Source organism: Cydia pomonella, chromosome 7 (genome assembly GCF_033807575.1).
Source record: "Cydia pomonella isolate Wapato2018A chromosome 7, ilCydPomo1, whole genome shotgun sequence".
Classification (NCBI taxonomy): Eukaryota; Metazoa; Arthropoda; class Insecta; order Lepidoptera; family Tortricidae; genus Cydia; species Cydia pomonella.
This window is the reverse complement of record NC_084709.1, coordinates 17,064,936-17,089,878: the sequence shown is the minus strand read 5'-3', so window position 1 is coordinate 17,089,878 and position 24,943 is coordinate 17,064,936. Positions and strand designations below refer to the sequence as shown.

The following is a 24,943-nucleotide window of genomic DNA, read 5'->3' as shown; positions in this document are numbered from 1 at the left end:
GGGCGGTGAGTTGATAGGTCGGGGACTGAGGGGTTGGAATTGGAAATTGAGGAATCGGGGGAAGGAGATGAGTGGTCGGGGGTTGCACGGTTGGAAGTTGAGGAATTGGGGGTTAGGATTAGAAGTTAAATGGTCTGGGGTTGAGGGGTCGGGGAATGGCGGCTGAAGATCTGGTGGTTTAGGGTCAAGGGTTTCAGTGATCAGGGATTGATGTTCTGTGAGATTGAGTAATCGGAAGGGTGAGGGACTCACACACTCTACATCTTATTCAATATATGTTGCTTTGCCGTTTCGTTACTACAAGAATGATTGTACAAAGAAAAGTAATGAACAGTGAATAAATTTTTCACCTTACGCCCATGTGACAGTAGCAAAACGGCCAAACTGAATATTTTCACTTAGGTGTAGAGTTTGTGAAGTTAGGACTTGTAGAGATAGGGCGTGTACAGTTAGAAGCTTGGCTCTACCTGGAGATCTGATAACTTTTTGACAGTGCGATTCATGTGGAATCTTCTTGGCAAGATTTTACATGAAAACGTTTTTGGTGGGATGTCACTTTAGTTTTGTAAGTTGCTTATGACAATCTTCCATCCCTTTATTTAAAGTGTGGGGGGTGATTTACTAAGAATCCTGAAATATTTATTTTATTATTTATAACTAGAGTCCCTATATCAACTTTCAGACCTCTAGAATCAAAATTTGTGGAAGCCTGATACAAACTTCCATCCCCCAGGGGTTGGGGATTAAAATTTACAAGTTTTAGATTTTGTTGTTGTTTGTGTAGTTATATTATATTATTTAACTAATTTTAACTTTCTAGGGTTTCAGGAAGTACCGTAAGAATTTTGATGATCATGAGTGAGTGAGTGACGAAATCGTTTTTTTAAGATATCAATAAAATCTAAAGTATAAGAGCTATGCAATTGAAACTTTACAAGTTTAATAAGTCTACTATTGACATCATATTCCGACAATTTTGTGTATCTGGTATAATCTAAACCCAAGTTATGAGGGTTAGTTAGGACTAAGTGCTTCGAGAAAAGGTAGGTAGTGCCCTTGCGCTCCAATCGGCTCGTCTTGACGGGGGCACTACCGTGTCCGCAGATACGGCCAAGACAAGATAAACAAACAAATTATTTAAGCCACACATAACTTCGTGTGAGCATCAGTCATGAGTCTCATGAGTTGTTTTAAACGTATTTCCACTGATTACTTATGGCAAGCAGGCTTTAGACGTTTTGATATTGCTTATGCTTGATGTATACAATCCAACACACTATTTATATAACTAGGTAATGTCTGATTTTTTTAATAAAATTAGACAGTCTTCCGACTTACGCAAATATTATTCCTAAATGTTAAAGACGCCAAAATTTTTGGGCGCATAAAATAACAAAAAAGTGTGTGTGTCGCTCTCGGGTGGAACGAAGTATATTATTATTAATACAAAAAACACTTAATCGACAAAATAATAACAACCGAAACTGCTCACAAAACCTAAAACTGATACGCTTAGCTCGAGCTTCACACTCGCTCAGTGAATCAAAAATATGATATTCAAGTGCAAAAAATATATACCTACAAAAACTATAATATCTGCATACACGTACAGAGATCGAACCCGTATCGTAGCTGTTACCACCTGTTTCTAAGCGGCTCTTTGCCAACTGCGCCACTATAGGATATAGGGTCATTCCATCTGATTTCAACAAATGAGGTGTGCCGTGTGGTTATTAATTTGAATAAAAAAAATTGAGATCTATCCTTATGGTGTCAGGAAAGATAAGCCACCACTATTCTTTATTATCTTTTACTTTCAGAGCAATGTCCGTTCTAAGGAAAAAACCAGTTCTAATTCCTACTTGTACATAATGTGCTCTAACTTTTGATTGAGAATCAAATGATTCTCAATCAAAAGCCTAATAAATATTAGGTTAGGTAAGAAATTAGCATTTTATATTGTATGACAAAAGTTAAATAAACCAATTACAAACAAAATGGTGGCCTCCTAAAATGTTCACGCATCCACTTATATAAGAAACATCTATTTGGTTACCTATTTTAAATCAACAGTTAGAGCACATTATGTACATGTAGGAATTTGACCCGATTTTTCTTGCTACACTGTGCTGCTGGCAAGTTAAAAGATAATAAAAAATGTGGTGGTTTAACACTTCTGGTATCACAAACGTTACCTGCATACATTTCTTTCAGTTAAATCAAAATTCATGCAGCACACTTTTAATTCAAAATTGAAATGAGATGGAATGGCCCTATACGTATTTAAGTCGGTGAAATTAGACTACTTTTCCTCGACAAGAATTTAAACAAAAGAGGGCCATGGCGGAAAAATCTTACACTCGCCTAGCCCCCATCCGCCAACCCAGCCGTCCGATAAGGAACTTCGTTCTAAAGTTATAACATTGAGAAATATGTAAGGCTCACAACCGCAAACGAAAGCGAGGATACTGAATATTCTTTGATAAAACCGAGTCAGGAAGCGTTCGGTTACAAACACAATGCAATTAGGTAACAGTTTGCGGTAGTCAATTATGAAAACTTCTGTCGAAATGGTTTCGTGTCTGAGCTTTTATAATCACTATTATAATCCTGCCTATTGCAGGGAGTAATTTTAAACGGTGCTGCAATTTAATGGTTTTAAGAACAAAAAGATCGGAAGATACTTTCTCGAATCCTCGAAGTGTTATAGGTACTTAGATTAAATTCTGTTTGCATAAGTAATCATACCGACAAAGAAAACTTTTACTGCTCGGTACTAAAAGCGGAAGACTTTATTAAAGTACCTGAAGTAAAAGTAAATAATATCGGAATATACTTCCTTAAATTCTTGAAGTGTTATTACTTTTGTTAGGTAGGTAAGTATATTCAAATTTATTTGGAAAAAAGTCGTACCCAGACGACTGTAGGTATCTGTATTATACCACAGAATAAATATACTATCGTACAGAAATGACACTTTCTACAAAACCGAAGTTTGACATCGATTCAGTGACGAATTATGCTGTCCCTTTCTAATGTATAACACTATCCCTTTCGGCCATTTAGGGTTGCTAAAAATTTAAGTCATTATCTTATCTGTGGTCGTGCACGTATAGGGTCGTCAAGTTGTGCCAATCCTAATAATTGCTCGGAGCAATGTTGAGCCGAACGGGGCCGGAAAAAGCCGAAAGGAGGAGTGTTGTCCCACTCACTATACCTACATACTGCCATCTTTAGACACATGATTAAAACTTTTAGAACGCCACGCCATTTGAATTTAATCCTTATTCTTTCACTGATGTATTAAATTTGTTAAAAGCATGTTAAAAGTCAAAAAATGGCGCCATCTTACCGGGCAGAACCCAAAGGTTGTAGCGCCATCGCTCGAAACGATGCCGCCATACCTTTGGCCTTTGATCTATTAGATGGCGCCACTTTTTGATATTTAACAAATGAAACACATATCAGTTAAAGGATAAGGATCAAAGTCACAGGGCGTTCTAAAAGTTTTAATCAGTGTCTAAAGATGGCAGTAAATTTACTGTGGCTACAAAATTTTCTTTGACAATCCACCTCTATTTCAAATTCTCTTTGATAAAGCGGAAGACTTCAATAAAAAAAGAACGATTCAAATAATATTGCTAGATACTTCCTCAAACACTTAAAGTTTTATAGGTAGGTATGTATGTTATTTATACTATGTCGGTGGTCCGCCTGTGCGCGTTGCCAACCCTAACACTCGGCACCCTCTAAATGTTAAATTTTATTTGGATAAGGAATACTACCACTGCTGGGCAAAGGTAGTATTCCTTATCCAAATAAAGCTTATAGCTTAAAGCTATAAAGCTTAAAGCTAATATCTCGCTTTCCAATCCTCCCTGTGCTGAACAAGATCCTGCCAATCCCGCTGAAACGTATCCAAGTTGTCCCGCCATCTCTTCCGCAGTCTGCCCCTGCCACCACTACTCTGGGGATGGCAGTTAGTACTAAATAATGTCTCATCGTCTTCCCCCTTCAGTGGCACCAGGTCTCGAGTATCAAAATGTCCATATAACCAGAAAGTCCAACTGCACAAAATGACGAATTCAAAATGTCCACACTATCAAAATTACCACAATATTAAATTGACATAATTTCAAAATGACTAGATTATCATAATGTCAATATTATCAAAATAACTAGATTATCGAAACTACATTTTAAAAATCCTTCAGTGGCACCGGCACCAGGTCTAGAGTATCAAAATGTCTAGGGTTTATCGGAACAAATATTTTAAATCTAGGTATAAAATAACTAAGATTTATTTAAATATATGTTATATGACATAATCTATATTATATGCATTTATCATTTATTTATGCATTTATTCAAATGAAAAATATACAATGGCGATTCCACTGCATTACTTGTGCTAAAAAATGCCACCAAAATCCTAAACCTAAGAGCGAACTCCTATTTTGAATGCCGGGAACGCACTTGTGACCCCTGTGTGTGTCTATAGGCGAAAATAACTGCCTACCATCAGGCCATTCGTCTGCTCGTTTGCCTCCTATGTCCTAAAAAAACAACAAAGACGAAATTTCATGCCAACGTCGCAGATCGCGGGCAACGGCTAGATGAATTGAATGAAAACTTTTTGTTTACCGTCAAAACATACGGTTACGTTATTACGGTTTCGAAGCATTCTAGTCATATTGTTAGTATAGTCTTTATGATATTATTCTAGTCAAATTAATATTGTCGTCATTTCGACACTATGGTAATTTTGTACAATTGGTCAATAAGTATTAACACTTGGACATTTTGTATACGGAGACATTATGATACCCTAGACATTTTGATACTCTAGACCAGGTGCCACTGAAGGGTCTTCCCGGTTTTTTGCCACGGTTTATGGGAGCCTGGGGTCCGCTTGGTACCTAACCCTACTGTTTATTAGAGAAATAAATAAGAGCTTACTTACACAATAAGAGTCACACGAACATAGGGGCCATACAATTTAATTTACGCTATAATAAAAATATCGTATCTAAGCTAATTCGTTTTTGTTGCTAATAATTGTAGGTAGTTACTACAAAAAAATAGAGCGAATTGAAGTTTTGTACATGCTCTTCTACGCGCTTAATTTTCTTTTTGTTACAATGTTCAAGCCAGCTTTCATATTAAGTACCTATATCAGAATCAGAATGTGGTTTTAAAATGAGAGGGTAACTTCTATTATAAGGGCCGGCTTTTTCTTGTGACTTAAAATAAACACCGGAACTCTGATTGCCCTAAAAGGACCATGTTCGATAACTATTAGTAATGTGTACATAGGAACTCACGCAATAGGGTTGTCACGTGCATTTTAATCCATTGAAAGTGCATTAAGCCTTGCACAGCATTCGGGAAACGAAGTGCTCCTGATTAGGGTCATCACACTTCCTTGTTGATGGCAGAGTCGTGCGATAACCTAGGAGCTGGGAAAAGAAAAGTAGCAAGCGCTATTAATTTGTTAAGGAAATTTAGACTTTATGATAAGTAGCTTAACACTCTAATTGTTAGTGCACAAAAACGTATTTACTTTCAGGTCACGGAATAGTGAGTCAAGATGAGACTGTAATCCATTTTAGAATGTAAGGATTAGGTAGTGCGAGTACACTTATTAGGTAGGTACTAGGCTGGTCTTTTATCACTAACATGAGCACTTTCTGAGTCAATAAACAGGTCTACAACCTGTTTAAATCTATTTCAAACTATGAAACAAAAAAATACTTTCCTGCTAACATTTCTTAATTTATGTAAAATGACACATTGATGTAGTTGTAGGTAAGTAAATTACAAATTTACCCGAATTAAACTCTTGAAATTGATAATGAATCCAAATGTTAGCGCAAAGTTTTATTTTATCCACTGAGAGACGGTGGAAAAGAATACGAAGTCTACCCAAACTTCATGAAAGTTATTTTAGTAGACAAGCTTAGCATGCATAAGGCTTCTACAGACCTATCACCAAATCCATAAATAGGTCCATAATTCCAACGAAACAGAGATCCTTATTCTCAAGCTGCATAGTCTGACCGAGCTATACCAGTGACAAGTTGGACTACCTATATACTTACTGTATTCTTTGAGTGGGGCGATGTCATTCATGACAAAATTCTATGAAAATATAACGTTTACACATTCTCTAACTTTGTTCTGTTCAACTTGGTGCAAAGTTAGCTTACCTATCTAATTTCTCATGAATTCTATGTAAAAAAATCATATTACGAAAAGATATACTTAGATTGCTATGGGCAATAAAACCCACTCTCTATCCTTTGTTTTGTTATGTTATTACGACTACGATTAAATTTTATACAATTAAAGTGAAAATGTCTATTCTAATTTACATCAAGAAGTTTCTTATGTTTTTTTTTTTACTTGTGTTTTGATTTTAGCACACTTGAAAGTTTATTCTAAGACGAAATGTATTTGTGTAATTTACATCATCTGTAATTTTATGCGTGTGAGAAGTTTTTATATTGTTTGCTTTTAATCGTTGTAGGCTATATGTAAAGCGCCTGAGCAAATAAAATGGCAACAAAAGCCAAAACTGGGCATATAGCTCTAATACCCGAGCTTATATTCTAACAAATAGTGAAGCGAGCTTTCGGGTACAACTTTTTTAATAAAAAAAGTGAAGGGTATTTTCGAGCAGCACCTTAAACTAGAATGAGTCCCTTATCATCACAGAGATATATATATATATATATGGCTGGGACTTTACGAGCACTAAGAATGGTGCTAGTTTAGTGGTGTCACTCACGAATTCAAGCCAATCGTGCAGTCCAGCGCAACTAGTTACGACCATTCGCGCGCGTGATGCGAACTCGTCAACCAATCGCGTTGCAGCGTTAGACTGCACGATTGGCTCGAATTCCCGTGCGTGACACTGCTGTACTGACCCCATTCTTATTGTCCGTAAGTGTCTTTAGATATATGTCAATGCTTGACACTATTTATTATTTTCATTATTGCAGTTACAGGATTTCGGCATTATGAAGTTACATGCTTTCATCTATGGAACGAAGGAACGCGAGTTGTTCAACACCAGCGTACAAAAAAAAACCGTTACAATATAACAAATATAATTCCAAATAAATCTAACCAAGCGTTATCATATTGTCAGTAGTTTCGGTAAGGATCTGATGGTTGCTGGTGGTGGACTCAGGTACGATGTGGTGGGGGCCGACGAGGCAGTATGTGAGGCTGCAGCCGGGCTGGACGTTAGCGCCTGTGTACACTACGCAGTCTTGGAGGACGCAACTGGAAATAAAAGTAATGTCAAAACAATTTGTATGATGCAGCATTACAAGACTGGCATTATCGCACAGCGATGCCGCCATACCTTTTGCCTAGGATCTATTAGATGGCGCCACTATTTGATATTTAACAAATTTAACACATACAGTGAAAGAATAAGGTTCAAAGTCAAATGGCGTTCTAAAAGTTTTAATCATGTGTCGAAAGATGGTAGTAAATTTACCGTGGCTACAAAGTTTTCTTTGTCAATCCACTTCTATTTTTGGCATTAGTAAAAAGGTAAACAATCTTGACGTGTCTTTTTATATTCGTTTATATTACTTTTGAAAGCAAAAGTCAGTAAATAATCGTACATGATTTATAATTATTACATATTTGCTGTGAATTATTTTACAAAAGTGTTTTTTAATACAAAGACATCAAAATCGCTTGCTTACCTTCTTTCTAACAATAAAAAACCGAACTATAGAGATAGCTATATTTAAATTTTACCTGTTGGAAAGAATTCCCAATAAAGGTAATGTCTGTGTACAAAATCTTGGTTATTGGATTGGCTTCCAGAATTATAACTTTCTAGATCAGTTTCATATGAAAACATAATAAATAGCGCCATATAGAACAAAAGATGAAGCTTGGCATTATATGGAAGTAAAAGCTCTTTATTAACATAACTACTTCGGTCTCATACTCACAATATGTAATCTATTGTTTGTAAGTAACAAAAATATATCTTTCAACCTCAAAGATTAACTTATCTACTTACTTTTATTAAGCATATGTATAATACAACTCACCCTTCCTTAATTACAACATTATTCATCAATATACAGTTAGTCAATCTAACTTTGTTATCAATAGTACAGTTGGCGCCAATAATGGTGTTTTTAATTGAAGTCTTTTCACTGACAACACTCTTGTCTCCGACTATGGAGGTTTCATCTATTTGCCTCGTTTTAACTTCGCTGGTTGGATATAATCTTTCAGTTAAAGGAGAACCAGTCAGCTCTTCCCATTTTGAGAGTATCTGAAATAAAAGAAACATTAACTTACATTAGCTGCAAAAAATATATTATACTGCTATTTTTTGCAGGCATTCATTCAAAAAGTGAAATTAGACTTTATATCAAGTAAATAATGATTGTATCACCATCACGACCATATATACACCGTGTTTAAAAAAAAAATAATAATAATAATTCAGCCTATATACGTCTCACTGCTGCTGCTGTTTTTTATTTCCGTTAATTTCAAGGGTGCATCCCAAGCTTAAATTAAGTAACTTTCTTAATGACACCGGTATTCTAATTACTTAACTCCATTTTGGAGATAATCAATGATTAATTTTTATCTGATAAGGACCTTACGAGCCGGTACACTTGCCTTAGGCCCAGTTTACATATTGATTACGATTAGTCAGTATGAGTTCATACATTTGCTACTAAATGTAAGTACTATTCACTTCATTAGCCTCTGGTTTGAAAATTACATCACATCATTAGGTGCTTTACAATTTAATACCCACCAGGCTATCGCGAAAACTGAAAACTCAGGCAAACTAATTATTTTAACCCTTTACCGCATACGCAACCATACATGGCAGTTGTAAAATTTAATGCAATTGACAGCTATTAAAGTTCAAATTTAAACAAAATATGTTTTATACATGTGATAAGGGTTAAAATATAACCCTAGTTTGATCGAATTGTCATTTTCATACACCCCTGTATGTAAATTTTGTTTATGAGAAACCATTAAAAAAATTAAGAAAATGTATCTGAAAAAATATGATAGATTTGCCATTACTGTAGCTACATCCCATTTTAGTTGTTTAGTATAAGTCCACTAATGTCTAGTTTGTAGCGAATTTGCCTGCAATTATTAATAGTTCTGGGTTTCAATTTTAAATCTATTTATATGTAGGATGAGCATTAATATTTTGTTCCCAAAACATAAGCCTTAATTAGCTTAAAAATATTAATACATATACCTCGATCCTTTCAATCGGCTTGTATCAAAGAGATATTCAGACATAGAAAGAGATTATCATTTCATATTTACTAGTCGCCTTTCAGTGGAGGAAAACATTGTAAGGAAATCGGACTAATCCCAATAAGGCCTAGTTTCCCCTCTGAGTCGGAATTTTTTACAAAAGTGACTCACTCTTGTAAAAGTCACTTTTGTAAAAATTTGTGCCTACGCCAATTCATGGAATTTGTTGCCAAGCTGACCCCAGGCTCTCATGAGCAATAGCAATAAGCGGGGACAAATGCTAGGAAGAAGAAAACACATACCTTGTTGTTTGATAAATAAAATGCTGAAAGTGTGTTAATGCGAATACCATAAGTGTTCTTCTCTGCAATATGTGCATAGCATCTAAGTAGGTCATTGTAATAGACACCTTTTGTTCCAAGCTCATGGTCATTGTAATGGGACATGTCTCGGATCTGGCTCTCATACCCATGTTCTACTGCATAGTCGAATATATCTTTAGATATATCAAGGTTTTTCTCAGAAAATCCCTTCTTATCTGATGGATTTTTGGGCTTGCTTAGTTGTTTTTTAACAATGTGTGGTACCAGTTCCCCCTTTAGTGAAATAAACTTATTGGACTCCACTAAGTAATTCACCACCCAATGCTTCATCACATAGACATGAGCATCTAGCAGCCTGCTGTACATACTAATTGAACTAAATTTTTTTATGATGAGTCTCGGTAAAGTCACATTATCTTCAAAGTCACTAGCGCTGGCTACAAAAACAAGCCTCTGGGTTTCTTTATCTATGCAAACTAAGTCTCTGTCAGGCTTAGCCTTAGTTTTAGGACCTGGCAGTTCAATCCACTCTTCAGGCCCATTGTTGAAATAAAGTGCCGTGAGTGCTGCATCATGCTTTCTGTACAGGTTCAACACTTCATTGAGGTTTATATTAGTGATGAGATCCCCGGAAATAACTAAGAGGTCTGTGACGACTCTGCTGCTGATGTGTTTGAGGGTGTCCGCTGTGCCCCAGTCATCATCTGACGGTATGACTATGAGTTCATATTTGATCTTTAGTGGGCACCTTTCTAAAGCATTAAGGATGTTGGAATTGTCTTCATCCAGCACCACAACTAATGTTTCTGTAATGGAGACAGTAATATTGTGAGAAAATTTTCTGTACTTATATACTTTAATCTTTTATAGGGTACATTTAGAAATTATATGGCAAAAATGACCATGCTATATCATCCTTATGTATTTTTTTCTTATGCAGAAGTTTTAGGACATTAAGGAAGTGGTGAGGCTTGAGTCATGTATTTTTATAAATATTGACCGTTAGGTTAAATAGAAATATTATTTAGACATAATTTTAAAACATTTAATTGGTGCTAAATTTTAAAAATATACTGTGTCACAAAACACACAGTATTCTTAAAGATTAATGTAGCTGAATTAATCATATTGTATTGCAAGAAATATTTATGAAACTTAATACATTAGGTAAAATAACATCATACAATTGGTTGTGCTATGAAAAATACTCATCGGTTATTTCATTTTCATGAAGTGTATTTGTAAAATTATTTATTACTGATTGTGTGATCTTACCTTGGAAGCCCATTTTCTCCAACAAATGCAAAGAATACCATAGCACAGGATACGGTCCAACTGGAAGTAGGCATTTCGATACAGAACCACCAACGTCTGGCAGGCGAGAACCTCTGCCCGCTGCCAAGACTACAGCTTGAAATTCTGGATACTTGTGCATTTTCACACGAAATCACTTCTTATAGGTTATTTTTTTAAATAACTTTATTTTAGTGATAATAAATGTTAATATGTTACAAATATGCGAGGCATGTGCAAATGGTCTTTAGATTATTAATGGCAAAGAAATATATTTAAATTTTCATTGCCGATAATGCTAAAATCCACTTTCGTCTTACAACAATGCAAATGACAACATAAGTACGTGTATAATCTTCTTTTATTCCGTAGACTAAAATGACAACCACAAAGTCCACAAATGTCAAACGTAGAAATAATGTGACCAGCTTAAAACAAACAGTGCTGATCTTTGATTTCGGTTTGTCAATAACCGATAAATATTAAATTAATTTTAGATTCAAGATAAACAATAAATGACATCTACTCACTATATGATAGGAAATAAACAATAAATAAAATCTACTCACTACTAATCTACTCAAGCATTTAAAAAATGACATTGACGTATCGCCAATTTGACGCAACGCCATTTTGGTATTTTTGGTTTACGTATTCGACATTCGTATTCGTTATGTATTCGTTACTTTACTCGTATAGTGAATCGAATGTGATCAGTACGTTTTTGTTGAATTTTTTTGTGACGTTTGTTGATTTTAGTTAGTTATTATTTTGTTACGTTTGCTGCATTATTGTTAAGTTTAGTTTACATATACATGGATCCTAATCGCCCATCTACCTCGTCGCATGACGCGGCGAAGAAGTGTTATCGCCTCGGAAAAAACGAAAAGTTAAACCCCTCAGCCAAGGCGAGAAATTTATGATAGTAAATGTGTACAAATATGTGAACACAGAGGCAAAAAACAAATGTGAATATGAAGTGCCATCACCTATATAAGTACCTCCCAATAGTTTATTTTCGGTTAGTACCGGTTGTAGCACATCACTATTTATAAGACGTATAAAACTAGCAACACATGAAATGTCATTTTAGTCTACGGGATAAAAAATAGACTATAGTGGCTGTGGCTGACATTATAGTGTGCGTTTAGATTCTGCAATATTTTGTCTTATACCTACATTGCTTTTTGATAATTATTATTGTAAGAAAACATAATTATGTGATAAATACGTAGATGAATTATACTGAATTAAAGAATTACAGCTATGCGCAATATAATTTAAGTAAGATTCGAACGTATCTTTACAATTTATAGTCATTTGACAGTCACAGAAGTTAAGATGTTGGATATACTTAAACACACCCAACTTGACAGCTGAAAAGGCGTGAAATTCAAATTTTCTATGGGAAAATGGGAAGTTAACTCTTCGCGCCTACATTTTTTAACCCTTTACCAGGCAGAGCCACCCATATAATATATCGTTTACTATGGTCGGGTTTTAGCTCCAAACCTTATAACCTATAAAGCATTATATCGATCCCTGAAAATATTATTATATGATCTTCATTTACAACACGCTTCTAAATCCAACAATGTTTCTTTGGCAGTCGTTTGCATTCACTTGAGCAGTAATTACGGTGGGGTCTGACGAAAACCGAACACTACTTAATTTCAGAGAAATAAAAGCATATAGTTGCGACAAATTTTTAATATTTCGTAGATTTTGAGTGTTGTAAGGTTATCTAATCTGATAATTTGCTAAATATTCTACATTTTTGTAATAGGTATCACCAGAATTAAAATGTGGGATGACACTATCCCAACGCCTTGTTAGAAGTTTGACTATGTGGGAATTGTTCTGCCCTTAGCCCGGTTAGTGGTGTTGTCGTATCATGTAATAAAATTATTATTGTGTTCAACCTATAACTAGGGAATTTGCGTAGTCTTAAAAGTTCCCTTTAAAGACTTGTCCTCTTACTTAGGAGATTTAGAGTTAAAAACTGACTATGGTAAATGATGTACTATGTGGTGGCATATCACCTTTTGCCTGGTAAATACATTTTGTATAAGACTTTATGTACGCATGTTCTTCTGGAGTTGCAGGCGTACATATGCTACGGAGACTGTTTCCCATTAGGCGGGCCGTATACGTAGTAGGTATAAAGAAAAAAGGGCGTAGCCAGCCAGTGAACTAGTTGGGGGGGGGGGGGGGGGGGGCAAGTTGATATCGCTGGAGGTTTAGGTCGGTCGATCGAAAGAAATCCAGTCCAGTCGGTCGAGGGGACTAGGTCGCAGTATACCATTCAGAGCCTACCGCAAACACCGAAGTTCGCAAATTGCGGGCATCTTTCTCTGTCACTCTAATAGGGGGTATTACTGCAGCACTAGCACATATTTAAAACCATAGTTTTATAATACTATTCACTTCTTTTAATAAAATATGGCTTCAGTCCAGTGGGAATATTTTGCCAGTATCAAGGAATTCGGAACTTTGTACGGTTAATACAAGATAGTGTACGGTGATTTTATTATCTTCTTCTTTTATAATTCGCCAGTATCAAGGTATTATGAGCTTGAGATACGACTAAACTTGTACGGTGATTTAATCAGCACTTGTAAAGCGATAGCTGGATTTTACTAGTATCACCACATCACGTACACTACCGGCCGTTGACTACAAAATGGTGTTAAACGCGTTTCAAAATTAATTCTTCATTCACTGCACACTACTACATTAGTTTACTGTATATGTAATAAGCTATCGATATTACACTTTAAACAATATTAATGAGCAAAAAACAAAGTAATTAATCCCGAGGCGCGATAATCAAGATTGCGCTCGAACCGGAAGACCTTTATACATACTATGCTTTAAACAGCTTATTGTCAAGTTTTCGCTAGAATCTGTTCGGAAAGAGAAGAGTCGTGGAATGTATTAGGCTCCAACCATTCCACGACTCTTCTCTTTTCGCACAGCCTCTATAGGGCTTAAGTGTCAATTACATACACACATTATCAGGCCTGATATCAGATCCGATTTCGGGCCCTAGAAATAATATTTTTCCTTTTCACCAAATATCAGCACATCGTTTACAATATTTGAAATGTAAAAAATGCTTCATATGCATAAATATCAAACATGGAACATTTATGGCAATTCAAGACAAAAATTTTTTTACATTTCAAATATTGTTAACGATGTGCTGATATTCCGTGAAACGAAATACGATTTTCAGGCCCGAAATCGGGACTGATTTCGGGAAGTGTGAATGTAATTAGTACCTTATTACATCAGTATTATATGATCTGTGTTACATCCATCCTGCCGCTGGATCAGTATTGCCAACTTGGCATAAAATATGCTACTGGACTGGAAATTTTATACGTTATGTATTTTTTAACTTTTACTTTATTTTAATAAAATTAAAATTACAACGCTCTAAAATACAAATAAGATTCACGGTAATGAAATTATTGTCTAAGTATTACCTATAGGTATTGGGTTAAAATAGTAAACAATAATAACAAATGAATGAATGAATGTCCTACTGACAGACCACAGTCAAGTATTATCCAATAGTGATTTGTGCAACGACAGAGGAAAGTTGTTTTTTTTGCGAGTGTTGATCACGATCACGAGCGAAGTGAGTGATTCTAATCTGATACTCAAAAACACGAGAAGTAAAATAACTTTGTGAATCACTCTCGTGTGACATACAACTTTTCACCTCAGTAGTGAGAACATATTAAAGGTACTTTGTCTCGCTCCCTGGAGTGATGAAAGTCGCACTTTCCTCACTCCCTGGAGTGACGAAAGTCTGCTTGTTCGAGCGGCTGAGGTGAAAAATATTTTACCCATGTTTTACCATGTTTTGTTATACGAGTAGGTAATAAATAGGTCACCGTTAGGTACCCACTTAAATACTTGATTATTATGCACTAATCACAAAGTATATTTAAAAAAAGTTTCCTCGGAGTGAGTGCACGGTGTGCAGGGCAAATGTACCTGAAATTAATAAGAATTATCTAATTATGTGTAACAATTACCAGTAAAACAATAGGCCAAAGCAATATTGTTCAAGCCTTCCTTTCCATTTATCAAACTTGTCAATTGATTGCGATCACCATTTACCTTTCCTCGCATGTCTGTTACATGTGTTGGGTTTATGTCCGTAACATCTAATCCTAATGACGATGATAGACTTTCTTCAGTTTTGCTAACAGACGCTCCGCAGTACCGCTCGCAAACTAATGCCCTGCGGATTACGAACAAAAATTTATTAATTTTTCCCAAGTCTTTGACAAGTAGTAATTAGATGCTAATTAGTAGTAATTAGTTTGAGTTGTGTTTTCATCCTTCGTGCTTATTCCCCTTATAAGCTTTACCCTGCGGAGCTAGTTGTGCTAATAAACACTGCGTCAAAAGTGCGAGTTGATCTTCGAGAAAATACTACACTTTGAATTATTTATAATTTATACCTCGGATCCACAGGGTGTGGTATCGGCCGCCCAGGAACACATGGTTTTGGCGGAATTTCGTCATCATCTATTTCAGCAGCTTGTCGCTTGATCATGCGTCTTGCAAGCTCCATATATTTGTCTGATACTTTTGTATCGGCAGGCGTTCCGCATGATAAACAATTTCCATCGCGGTCCAATTTTTTCTTAAATAGATTTACTGGGTAATCGCCGACAATATTAAGCATTGTATTGAGTACAGCGTTCATTGATCTATAATAGTCGCGCAGTGAGTTATTCAAAGTTAAAGCTTGCACGCGGTCACATTTTTCATTCATGGTTGTCATAATAAAATCATCTATGCAGGCCTGTGGAAAACAAGTAGGTTTTCGTTACACACGTAGAATCGGTGCGTAATGGCTGAAAAAAATGCGCCGAAATAATATTATAGCTTTGGCAAGGGCTTCTTTTTCTGTGGCCCAAAAGCCGCAAAAATATCTAACACAATTTCATATTTGTAGCGCAATAAGAGTGTTTCACATATTTTTGGCCTTCGTCGCATAACATATTATCGACGGTTGTCTTCGATTACCGCGATCTATATAAAAAATATCAATATAGGTATAATCCGTTAAAGATTATATCGGGTATAATTAATTTAAAATACATCTCGGACGTCTCGGTGTTTATCCTGTCTACTACAAACGCTGGAAAGGGTTCGTAACGCGGGATGTATTAATTTTAAATTCATTGAACCACATATAATCCATTAATTTTTATTTTATTTCATAAGAACGGATTGTTATCGTATAGGTACCTGCCAATTAATTTCCCCGGATTCAATGTGATATTTTGTCTTATGAATTTCTCCTTGCAGAAATCCGACAACAGCGCAGAGCTGCTCTCTAGATAACAAACCGTTGACGTCAACCACTCTCGCTTTATACTGCAGGGCTTCTAAGGCTTCCTCCCGAGTAGTTTTGACTCGACCGATCATTTCAAGTCTTTTTTTAATTCTCTGGAATAATTACATTTTACTGATTTTATTTTAACCACAGAATAAGTAATAGTAGTATCTAGTATCGTACAGAAAAGAAACTTCCTACAAAACCGAAGTTTGACAGCGATTCAGAGACGAATCATGCTGGCCCTTTCTGATGTATGGCACTATCCCTATCAGCTATTTAGGGTTGTCAAAATTCAAATCATTATCTTATCTGTGGTTGTGCACGCAACGGGACGTCAAGTTGTGCCAACCCTAATGCCGGCTGTACACACTCGCCGAGACACCCCGAGACCGACCGAGAACGAGTGTGTACATGATGCTCTCGCCTTGTCTCGCCCGCTCGGTTCTCGCCTCGGTTCGCCTCGGCCGCGTGTCGGTTTTTTGCGGCCGAGTCAAAGGGTCTCGTCCGCTCTCGCGAGGTAAACGAGACTAAGCATGTACACACTCGTTCATTTAGTTGCCCGCTTACTGTATTTGTGTAAAGACGTGTTCGCTATCGGTTAAAATGTGGTCCAACGATCGTGAGATGGAATCTTTAGAATGCTATCAAAATGAACATGATTCGCAGCAGTAACTAAAAAAACCTTGATATGTGAATACTTACTGGGTTCTTTTGCGATGCATAGTAATCATCCACCACCTTCGTTTTCGCCATGGTTTAGTAATTTTTTTTTTAATGATATATGTGTAAGTAATTATAATAACTAACAGCACAAAGACAAACGACAGCAACAGTTTCTAGGTCCATCGTGGCCGATATCCTCTGTTCAAATGACGTGCACGAGTGTGTACATGGTGTGCTTTCGTCGAGAGCTTCTCGCCCAAAACTCTCGGCGAGAGGCGAGAGGCGAGTGTGTACAGCCGGCATAATAATTGCTTGGAGCAATGCCGAGCCGAACGAAGCCGAGAATGCACGAATGCTGCAGTTTCTCCCTCCTGTTTTAACTGACTTTAAAATTCCGAAGTAGATGACATTGCGAATGTCTGGTTATGTACCTATAGTCCTCATTTTAATGACGGAAGGGCTAATTCGGAAAATGCGATGACTTTTTTGCTACTTCGAAATACAAATATTGAAAATTAGCGCCACCTACAACAATCACGAAGTACTTGCCGTTGTATATATATTAATTAATGTACTAAGTACTCTTTGCTTGAGCGTAGTAATATTTTAGTTTCATAACTCATTGGCTTATTGTATATACATATAATTCTAATAACATACAGTAAGATCTGCACCAGTTTGTTCCTGGATGCCTGTTAGTTCCATTTGGTTATTCTTTGCAGCAACTAGGTTGAATTGCATATCCGCGAACTCTTCTTTTATCGCAGCTACAGCTGAAAGATTATTGTTATTAATTATAACGTGAGAATAACTCTTGTCTTTTAGTAAGGAGTAAGCAATTATTCCATTTTTAAAGATAAATATTGGAACTATGGATTAATTGGAAGCTGGCCAAGAGCATGTCGGGTCATGCTCAGTGTAGGGTTCCGTAGTTACGGGGGCTATCTATCTATCTGTTATTAAGTATCGTATATATACATTACAAGTAAAAGGGAGTAGTACCTTCGCAGCGCTCTATATGTCTTTTTAATAACAATGGAGTCTTCCCTTTTCGCGATAGGTAATTGAAAGATGGCTTAACCAAGCTATAGTTTTCAATGAAAGGTTTTATTATGGATGGAGACTATTTGTACTCCTATAAGAATTATCCAACGACACCCCACACCATAGGGTTAAAGCGAAAAAAAATTACGTGTAGGGGAGGTTCAGTCGCCATCAGATATATGGGAGCGGCCAAGGTGCTCACAAATATCTGAACACGCCACTATTGTCAAGGCGTTAGGGTGCATGCTCAGATATTTTTGAGCACCTCGCCAGCTCCGATATATCTGATGACGACTGCACCAAAAAAAAAATGATTTTTTTATTTTACCATGTTGTCGCCATGATTGATTGATGTAGGTATTGCAAAATTGCACCTTTCTAGCACCAACGATCACGGAGTAAAACCGCGGACGGACAGTCAGACGTACATGGTGAAACTATAAGGGTCTTCCTAGTTGACTACGGAACCTTAAAATTTTTAAGGTAAGTACCAACAGGATCTTCTGCTGGGTGCGCTAAATGGTCATCTATGCGTTCTTTGATCGTCTCGACATTATATTGCATCTGTGTCACATTTTCCTGGCAGTCGCTCATCTAAACAAATGGAACAGAATTACGAAATAAAAAATTTAAGAATAATTAAGAATGAAAAAGTAAGAAGAATGAAGTAAGATTTTTGCGTAAGAAACAACTAAGCTTATTAAGCTAGAAAATATAATAACAAGCCAGGCAAATAGGCAATAATATAGTATGGCTCACAAATACGTTAACAAAAGATTTTTAGGTATATTTTTCTTAATTACACGGCTTTTACTTTAAAATTTTCTTCTTTAGCTTTGATACACAAACAAATGTTTGTTAAACAGCGAATTAATGTTCTCTTATGGGCCTGTGTGTCAACATGGAACAAAATTCGGAACAAATGTTACACGGGTAAAGGTACCTTATAGCGGTGGGCGCTTATTTCGCATAGCACGGCATTTTTTTTTTTTGACATGGAAAACAGAGTCGTGTGGATAAATCCGGTCCTATTTCTCTTTACCCTAAGATACAGCACGGTATTAGTACTGGAAAGTCGTTAATAATAGCTTAAGCGCCGACCGCCATAAGGTTACACGTGGAACGTCACAAACAGTGGCGTAGCGTGCCTTGGCGGGGCCCCGTATAAAAATTTGTTTGGGGGCCCTTAGGAAGGGTAAAGATTTCTCACAAAAACGCACGTTGGGGGCCCCCGTGGCCCGGGGGCCCCGTATAATTGATACGGCAGATACGGCGGTAGCTACGCCCCTGGTCACAAATTAAGGTGCCGTAGGTTCAGAGTGCGGGGTTTCTGAAAAATCGTAATGCTTTTTTATATAACAATACGGTTGCTACAAATTAAATTAGTAATCTTGAGGATTTTCTCCAGGGATTTGAGCTATTCGAATCCTGTTTTTTTGACTTAGGACGCTCGATAGGAAAAAATCACGACAGAGGTCTAAAACGCACTTTAAAAATTATGCACACATGTTATGAAAATTGCTTCTAAAAATGCGCACTTTTATTTTTGAAGGAACTCAGCGATAACTTTTTACAAGCTTTTATTTAACTTGCCCTGTTAGTAAACCCTGACTAGAAATACGAGTAGGTATATGATCATTGTCAAGAGGGCGCTGTTATTCTCATGTACAGGGTGACAGTTCAGTTTAAGGTGGTTCGATTTTCATACAAAAAACCATCGCTATTTATTAATTAATTACACAATATTATTACATAAATAGTTGCGCATCTATCTACTTTCGAATATTCATTTGCGCTAAATTAATAGAAAAACTTTGTTTCATACAGAAATCATGCAATAATCAACGTTATATTTTTATAAATTTTACTCATGTGTGTGTGACAAATGTCGTGTACAAATACATTGCGACGTTGCCACTCCATGCCTCGGGCGGCTATCGGCGCGACGTTGCGATGTTTGACGCGTTTTTAGCTGACTCTGTCGACACTGACACTCAGTGTGACCAGGCGTACGATAATTGTCGTACATGTACGATAATTTGGGCCCCGGTATGACATAATGTTTCAAAGAGCATTATCGTACACTAAAGTACTATAATTTCAGCCCTTGGATGATGCCACCTTAAAAGTCTAGTAATTTGAAGCAAAATATCACACTTTCTCTCAGAAATAGGCTAAAATTAGTATCTTTTGGGTGTTCGGCTCCTTGGTGTAAGTTTAAAGTTTAAAATGTCACAATTTCCTGTATACCGTTTGAGTCTATCCCAAAAATACACAAACATAAACAGATTTTTTGCGCAATTTAGACGAAAATTGTATTTTTTTTATTATTAATTCGAAATTTAAACTTATTTTGCTAGACATTTTTAGGGGCTGCCTTTTTGATTGGCGTACGATATTTTTTTCAACGGTACAATAATATTGACACTCAAGTACGATAATTCTCTTCCGCTCACCTGGCAACACTGCTGAAACTTGACAGAACCTGGCCTACCGCGAAAACCGAAATTCGCAAATTGCGGGGATCTTTCTCTTTTACTCTCACTAAGACGTAATTAGAGTGACAGAGAAAAATGCCCGAAATTGACGAATTTCGATTTTCCCGGTAGCCGCCCTGGTGCTTGAGGTACTTGATAGAAAACAACGCTGCCGCATGTTCTGAATTGTGATTTTATGTGTTTTTGGTTTGAAAATGATAGCAACGTCTAAATCAAGTTACAAAAATCATCGATATTCTGGTCCGCGAAAAACCAAGAAAAGTGTAACTGTAATTGGAGTCTACAAAAATGACCAATTCATAGAAAATATGACCTAGAAACTAGTTCACTTTTATAAAACTCAATTCTTCCCGAGATTGTTCTTAGGCGAATACCTAAGGGAGCTAAGTGTATTGATCTTGAATAATTAGTTGGCTAATACATATATGACTCCAACATGATATGGACATTTACATCATAACTATTATACCTAGTAAGTTCTGTTACTCGATTTCTTTCTTTCTTCCTAGCGTTGTCCCAGCATATTGCCACGGCTCAATGGAGCTTGGGGTCCGCTTTGACAACTAATCCCAAGATTTGGCGTAGGCACTAGTTTTTACGAAAGCCACTGCCATCTGACCTTCCAACCCAGAGGGTAAAACTAAGCCTTGTTGGGATTAGTCCAGTTTCCTCACGATGTTTTCCTTCACCGAAAAGCGACTGGTAAATATCAAATGATATCTGTTCTGAAGTTCTGTTACTCGATTTGCAACCTCTTTATTTCCGTTAAAACAAATGCTACCGAAAAAATAAAAAATGACATAATGTGGTGGATTTGTGAGCTATAATTATATACCACACATAACGCTTATCTCGTCGTATCTATAATGAATTGGGGCCTAAAAGAGAATCGTATTCCAATTTTTTGAAACGCTTGTATTACTTTCTATATTAACTAAAAGTTGCCTTAAAATTCAGCTTTTATACTAAAAACGGCTTTAAATATGTTAAATTAACAAAATATATTTTGACAGATGCTTTCGCGCCCAAAACGCTCTTTGAAAATTGTCTGACGTCACAGTTTATGGTTTGACACATAACTACATACACACGTAGAAGATACGAACTGTCAACTGATATTTGTCATTTGTTGTTAATCGCCTAACTGTCAACAGTGTCAATCCGAGAGTTGTGACGTCATCAGAATCTTCAATGACGTTTCGAGTTTGGTCACGTGACGTGTGCCAAAAGATATTTTAAATTCAATATTTACAAAAATATGGTCATTACAGGTCCCCTAAAAGTAGTTTAACATGTTCTTATAATCCAAAAGAATTTATTGGGATACAATTATGCCCTAAGATTTGTAGATGGAAACAACCCTATTGCGATGCACAAATGTGGGCACCCGCCAAACATGATTTTGGGTGTGTCATACTCAGGGCTAACACAGATTCATTTCTGTGAAAAAGGTGTGAAAACCGGAAACTGGAAACCGTTCTCGAACCAATAGTGAAGCCCTTAAGCCACACCCTATTTCAAAACCAGCCATGGATCTTTGAACAGGACTCAGCTCCTGCACATAAGGCAAGAACAACTCAAGCCTGGTTTCGAAGGAACAAAATTGACTTTATTGCCCACGAAGACTGGCCGTCCTCCAGCCCGGACCTTAACCCCCTGGATTATGCCATATAGCAGGTTATTGAGAAGAAAGCCTGTGCTAAACCCCACACAAATCTTAACTCCCTCAAGCGGGCCATAGTTAAGACAGTGACGGAATTAGACATGACAATCGTGCGTGCCGCTATTGATGACTGGCCTCGTCGTTTGAGGGCCTGTGTCAAAGCCAGAGGAGGCGATTATGAATGATATTGTCATATGTTATTCCTGATTTTGTGTACTTCATTTTAATAATATACTTTATTAAACTTTCGTTGGTATATTTTATGTAGATAAAGATTATTGCAGTAACAGAATTTAATAACCAACTAGGTAGAAAACAATGCAATACATAAACACATAAATTGGATATGATGTGATCCGTTGAATGAAATTGACGATAAATAAAATAAATAAATAATTTTCTATCTCTATTAGGCATTGTGTGAAACTTCTAGTTGTGTCAAAATATCGGGAAATCAATAATATAAACAAACATGGTAAATATCTCATTTCTTTTTATAATGGTTATAAATAGAAGGCCATGCAATTTTGTAACTCACTGTAATTTAATTAAATGTATCGTAATATTATTTTTAATTCTACTGTAAAATAGTACCTACCTACTTTTTTGAAAAAAATACCGGAAAATCTGACTTACAAATTTGGACTTTCTTAGGTTCATTCTACTTAGAATCTTCTCCACCCTAGCATTAAAAAAAGATATCCTAAAATATCCATACCATTACGTCACATTTTAGTGTGAAAGAAATTTCAGTGTAAAACTAAAATTTCAATACAAATTTTCGGGTTTTTTTAGCACGAGGATTGATTATGCTAGTGAAGAGTATTAATGTTTCTTGAGTTGGAAGAACCCAAAAATATCATGATGTGTGAGAATCAGATTTTTAATATTTTTATGGAAAACGCTCAGATTTCTCATAAAATAATTTATTAATAATAGGTACTTGATAATACTGATAACAAAAAAAAAATTAATGAGTCTCGAACCCACATCCTCTTGCATGTATTTCCACGTACATACCGCAACGCTATTGAAGCCTACTCACGCTGTGCCAAATTGTCTACTACAAGGATCCCAGTAAGACTGTTTGAATGTGTGAGTGATACTTAGAAATAGAGTCAAGAAACATTCTGTCGACATTAAGGGGTAGTTTTTGTACAATGAAGTGTTCAATGTTTGTTGTAATAGTTCAATATTTATTTAAAGAGTGCGCTAAACATAATTTACAGTATAGAAATACCAAGACTACTCCACAAAAAAATTAAAACTCAAAATTTGCAATTGTGGCGCCATCTAGTGAGGTTTAAGCTTTGGGTAACCTAGTCGAACCACCTTAATATGAAAAATGTAATTCCGCAATATGGCGCGTGATCATATTACTGCTCAGGCTTTATGTATGTTTGTTTCTTAGTTAGGTGGGTCAAATCCAGGAAACTAAATTTCCGATTTCCAATTGAGCTAAAATTTTGCATACATATCTAAATCGGATGACAATGACAATGCAATAATTATGATGACATGGAGCTGATCTGATGATGGATCGGAGGGGGTCATGGGAACTCTGTGATAAAACAACGCAAAATAACTGTGGTTGGGGTTGTTAGAATTGTCTCGATAAGTGTGGAAAGAAAAGTATAGTCAGCGATAAAAGCTTGTACCAAAAATGAAATTTTTGCAAGAAAAACTTTTTTATTTTTGAGTACTTAAAACAAATAAAACCATAATTTTATTAAATGATTACAAAAGATGCAATGAGAATCTATACTAACATACAAATACAAATGCAATCCGCCACATGCTTCGTCAAAACACAAATGTAATCCGCACAAGCATCGCCACAAACTTATTCTACATTAACACTAAAACAACTTTTAAATTCCGCAACAAGCTTCGTCAAACGCATCTATAATCTAACAAAAATAGAAATTAAAAAAAACATGATATTCGTGATCCCAAACACATCCATCTCGCTCACGCGCACGTGAGAGAAGAACACGAACCTACGGGGCCTTAAGCTATTCATTTAATCTAACACGATCTTCATTAAGGGCCTGTTGCACAATGTACAAGTATTGGATAGCTTATTAACAAATAAATTAACTCCCAGATAAAACTTCCTCCAAAAATTAGGACTTTATCGACTAGTTAAGCTTATTTGAAGATAGTAAAACGCCGACGATGACTTTATTCGTCAGATAAGTGGCAAGTAGCTTATTCAGGACTTTACTTGGACATTGTGAAACAGGCCCTAAGTAAAGTAACACGACACATATTTTACCTGTGACGCCATGACAACATCAAATGCATTGGCTTTATTAGTAAAGCGGTCCACCTGAACTCTTAATCTTGCGAATCTGACATTAATTAGTTGGGCCTCCGTTAGTTTTGGTGCTATAATTTTTTTGAAAATGTTATTGATTATATAAATTATATTATTCATATTTAACATATAAATTGAGAGTATCATATAAATCCACAATTTCATCAGTAGAAAAAGGCGCTACATTAAAATTTTCTATAAGACGATTACCCTTCACGCCTACATTTTTTAAATCTGCCGCTTGCCGCTAGAAAATACTGACGGAAATGGCTTGACAGACTGTAGTTTCGCAGAAAAATTACTAATATTTTCGCGAAGCTAAACTTTAAAGTGCCTTAAAAATTTAATAATTAAGGCCTCGGTATTATAATTGCCTCCGTTTTTTTCAAAAAATCTTAACCAGATTTTTCTGAAAAGTGATTTTTTTCTAAAACTCTGTAGTTTTTATATAGTCTTGTATCATTGGCTTTTATCGGATCTAAGTGCATACCTTCT

The 24,943-nt window shown here is 36.1% G+C and overlaps 2 protein-coding genes across 3 annotated transcripts; both read right to left on the bottom strand.

Annotated features, from left to right (window-relative positions):
* Positions 1-7,095: 7,095 nt before the first annotated feature.
* Positions 7,096-11,275, bottom strand: LOC133520001 (translation initiation factor eIF-2B subunit gamma-like). The gene is made up of 4 exons (XM_061854236.1): positions 10,875-11,275; positions 9,579-10,405; positions 8,082-8,311; positions 7,096-7,290 (listed from the first exon to the last, which is right to left on the bottom strand). The coding sequence occupies exons 1-4, from the start codon at positions 11,032-11,034 to the stop codon at positions 7,128-7,130; spliced, it is 1,380 nt and encodes a 459-aa protein (XP_061710220.1). The 5' UTR covers positions 11,035-11,275; the 3' UTR covers positions 7,096-7,127.
* Positions 11,276-14,211: 2,936 nt separating this feature from the next.
* LOC133520016 (uncharacterized) lies at positions 14,212-24,842 on the bottom strand. 2 transcript variants are annotated; one of them, XM_061854260.1, is made up of 7 exons: positions 24,407-24,842; positions 18,459-18,561; positions 17,584-17,696; positions 16,170-16,370; positions 15,374-15,720; positions 15,027-15,150; positions 14,212-14,900 (listed from the first exon to the last, which is right to left on the bottom strand). In XM_061854260.1, the coding sequence occupies exons 1-7, from the start codon at positions 24,611-24,613 to the stop codon at positions 14,838-14,840; spliced, it is 1,158 nt and encodes a 385-aa protein (XP_061710244.1). In that variant the 5' UTR covers positions 24,614-24,842; the 3' UTR covers positions 14,212-14,837. The 2 variants fall into 2 exon arrangements, with proteins under 2 accessions (XP_061710244.1, XP_061710242.1); XM_061854258.1 differs by having other exon boundaries at positions 14,775-15,150.
* Positions 24,843-24,943: the final 101 nt, after the last annotated feature.

Excerpts from the sequence above, each read along its gene's own strand:
- LOC133520001 (XM_061854236.1), bottom strand. The coding sequence starts at position 11,034 with ATGCACAAGTATCCAGAATTTCAAGCTGTAGTCTTGGCAGCGGGCAGA. Across the intron at positions 10,406-10,874 it reads GGAGAAAATGGGCTTCCAAG|AAACATTAGTTGTGGTGCTG; the intron begins GTAAGATCACAC and ends TCTCCATTACAG. Across the intron at positions 8,312-9,578 it reads TTTATTTATCAAACAACAAG|ATACTCTCAAAATGGGAAGA; the intron begins GTATGTGTTTTC and ends CTTTTATTTCAG.
- LOC133520016 (XM_061854258.1), bottom strand. The coding sequence starts at position 24,613 with ATGAAATTGTGGATTTATATGATACTCTCAATTTATATGTTAAATATG. Across the intron at positions 18,562-24,406 it reads ATGTTGTCATGGCGTCACAG|ATGAGCGACTGCCAGGAAAA; the intron begins GTAAAATATGTG and ends CCATTTGTTTAG. Across the intron at positions 15,151-15,373 it reads CCACACCCTGTGGATCCGAG|GGCATTAGTTTGCGAGCGGT; the intron begins GTATAAATTATA and ends CGTAATCCGCAG.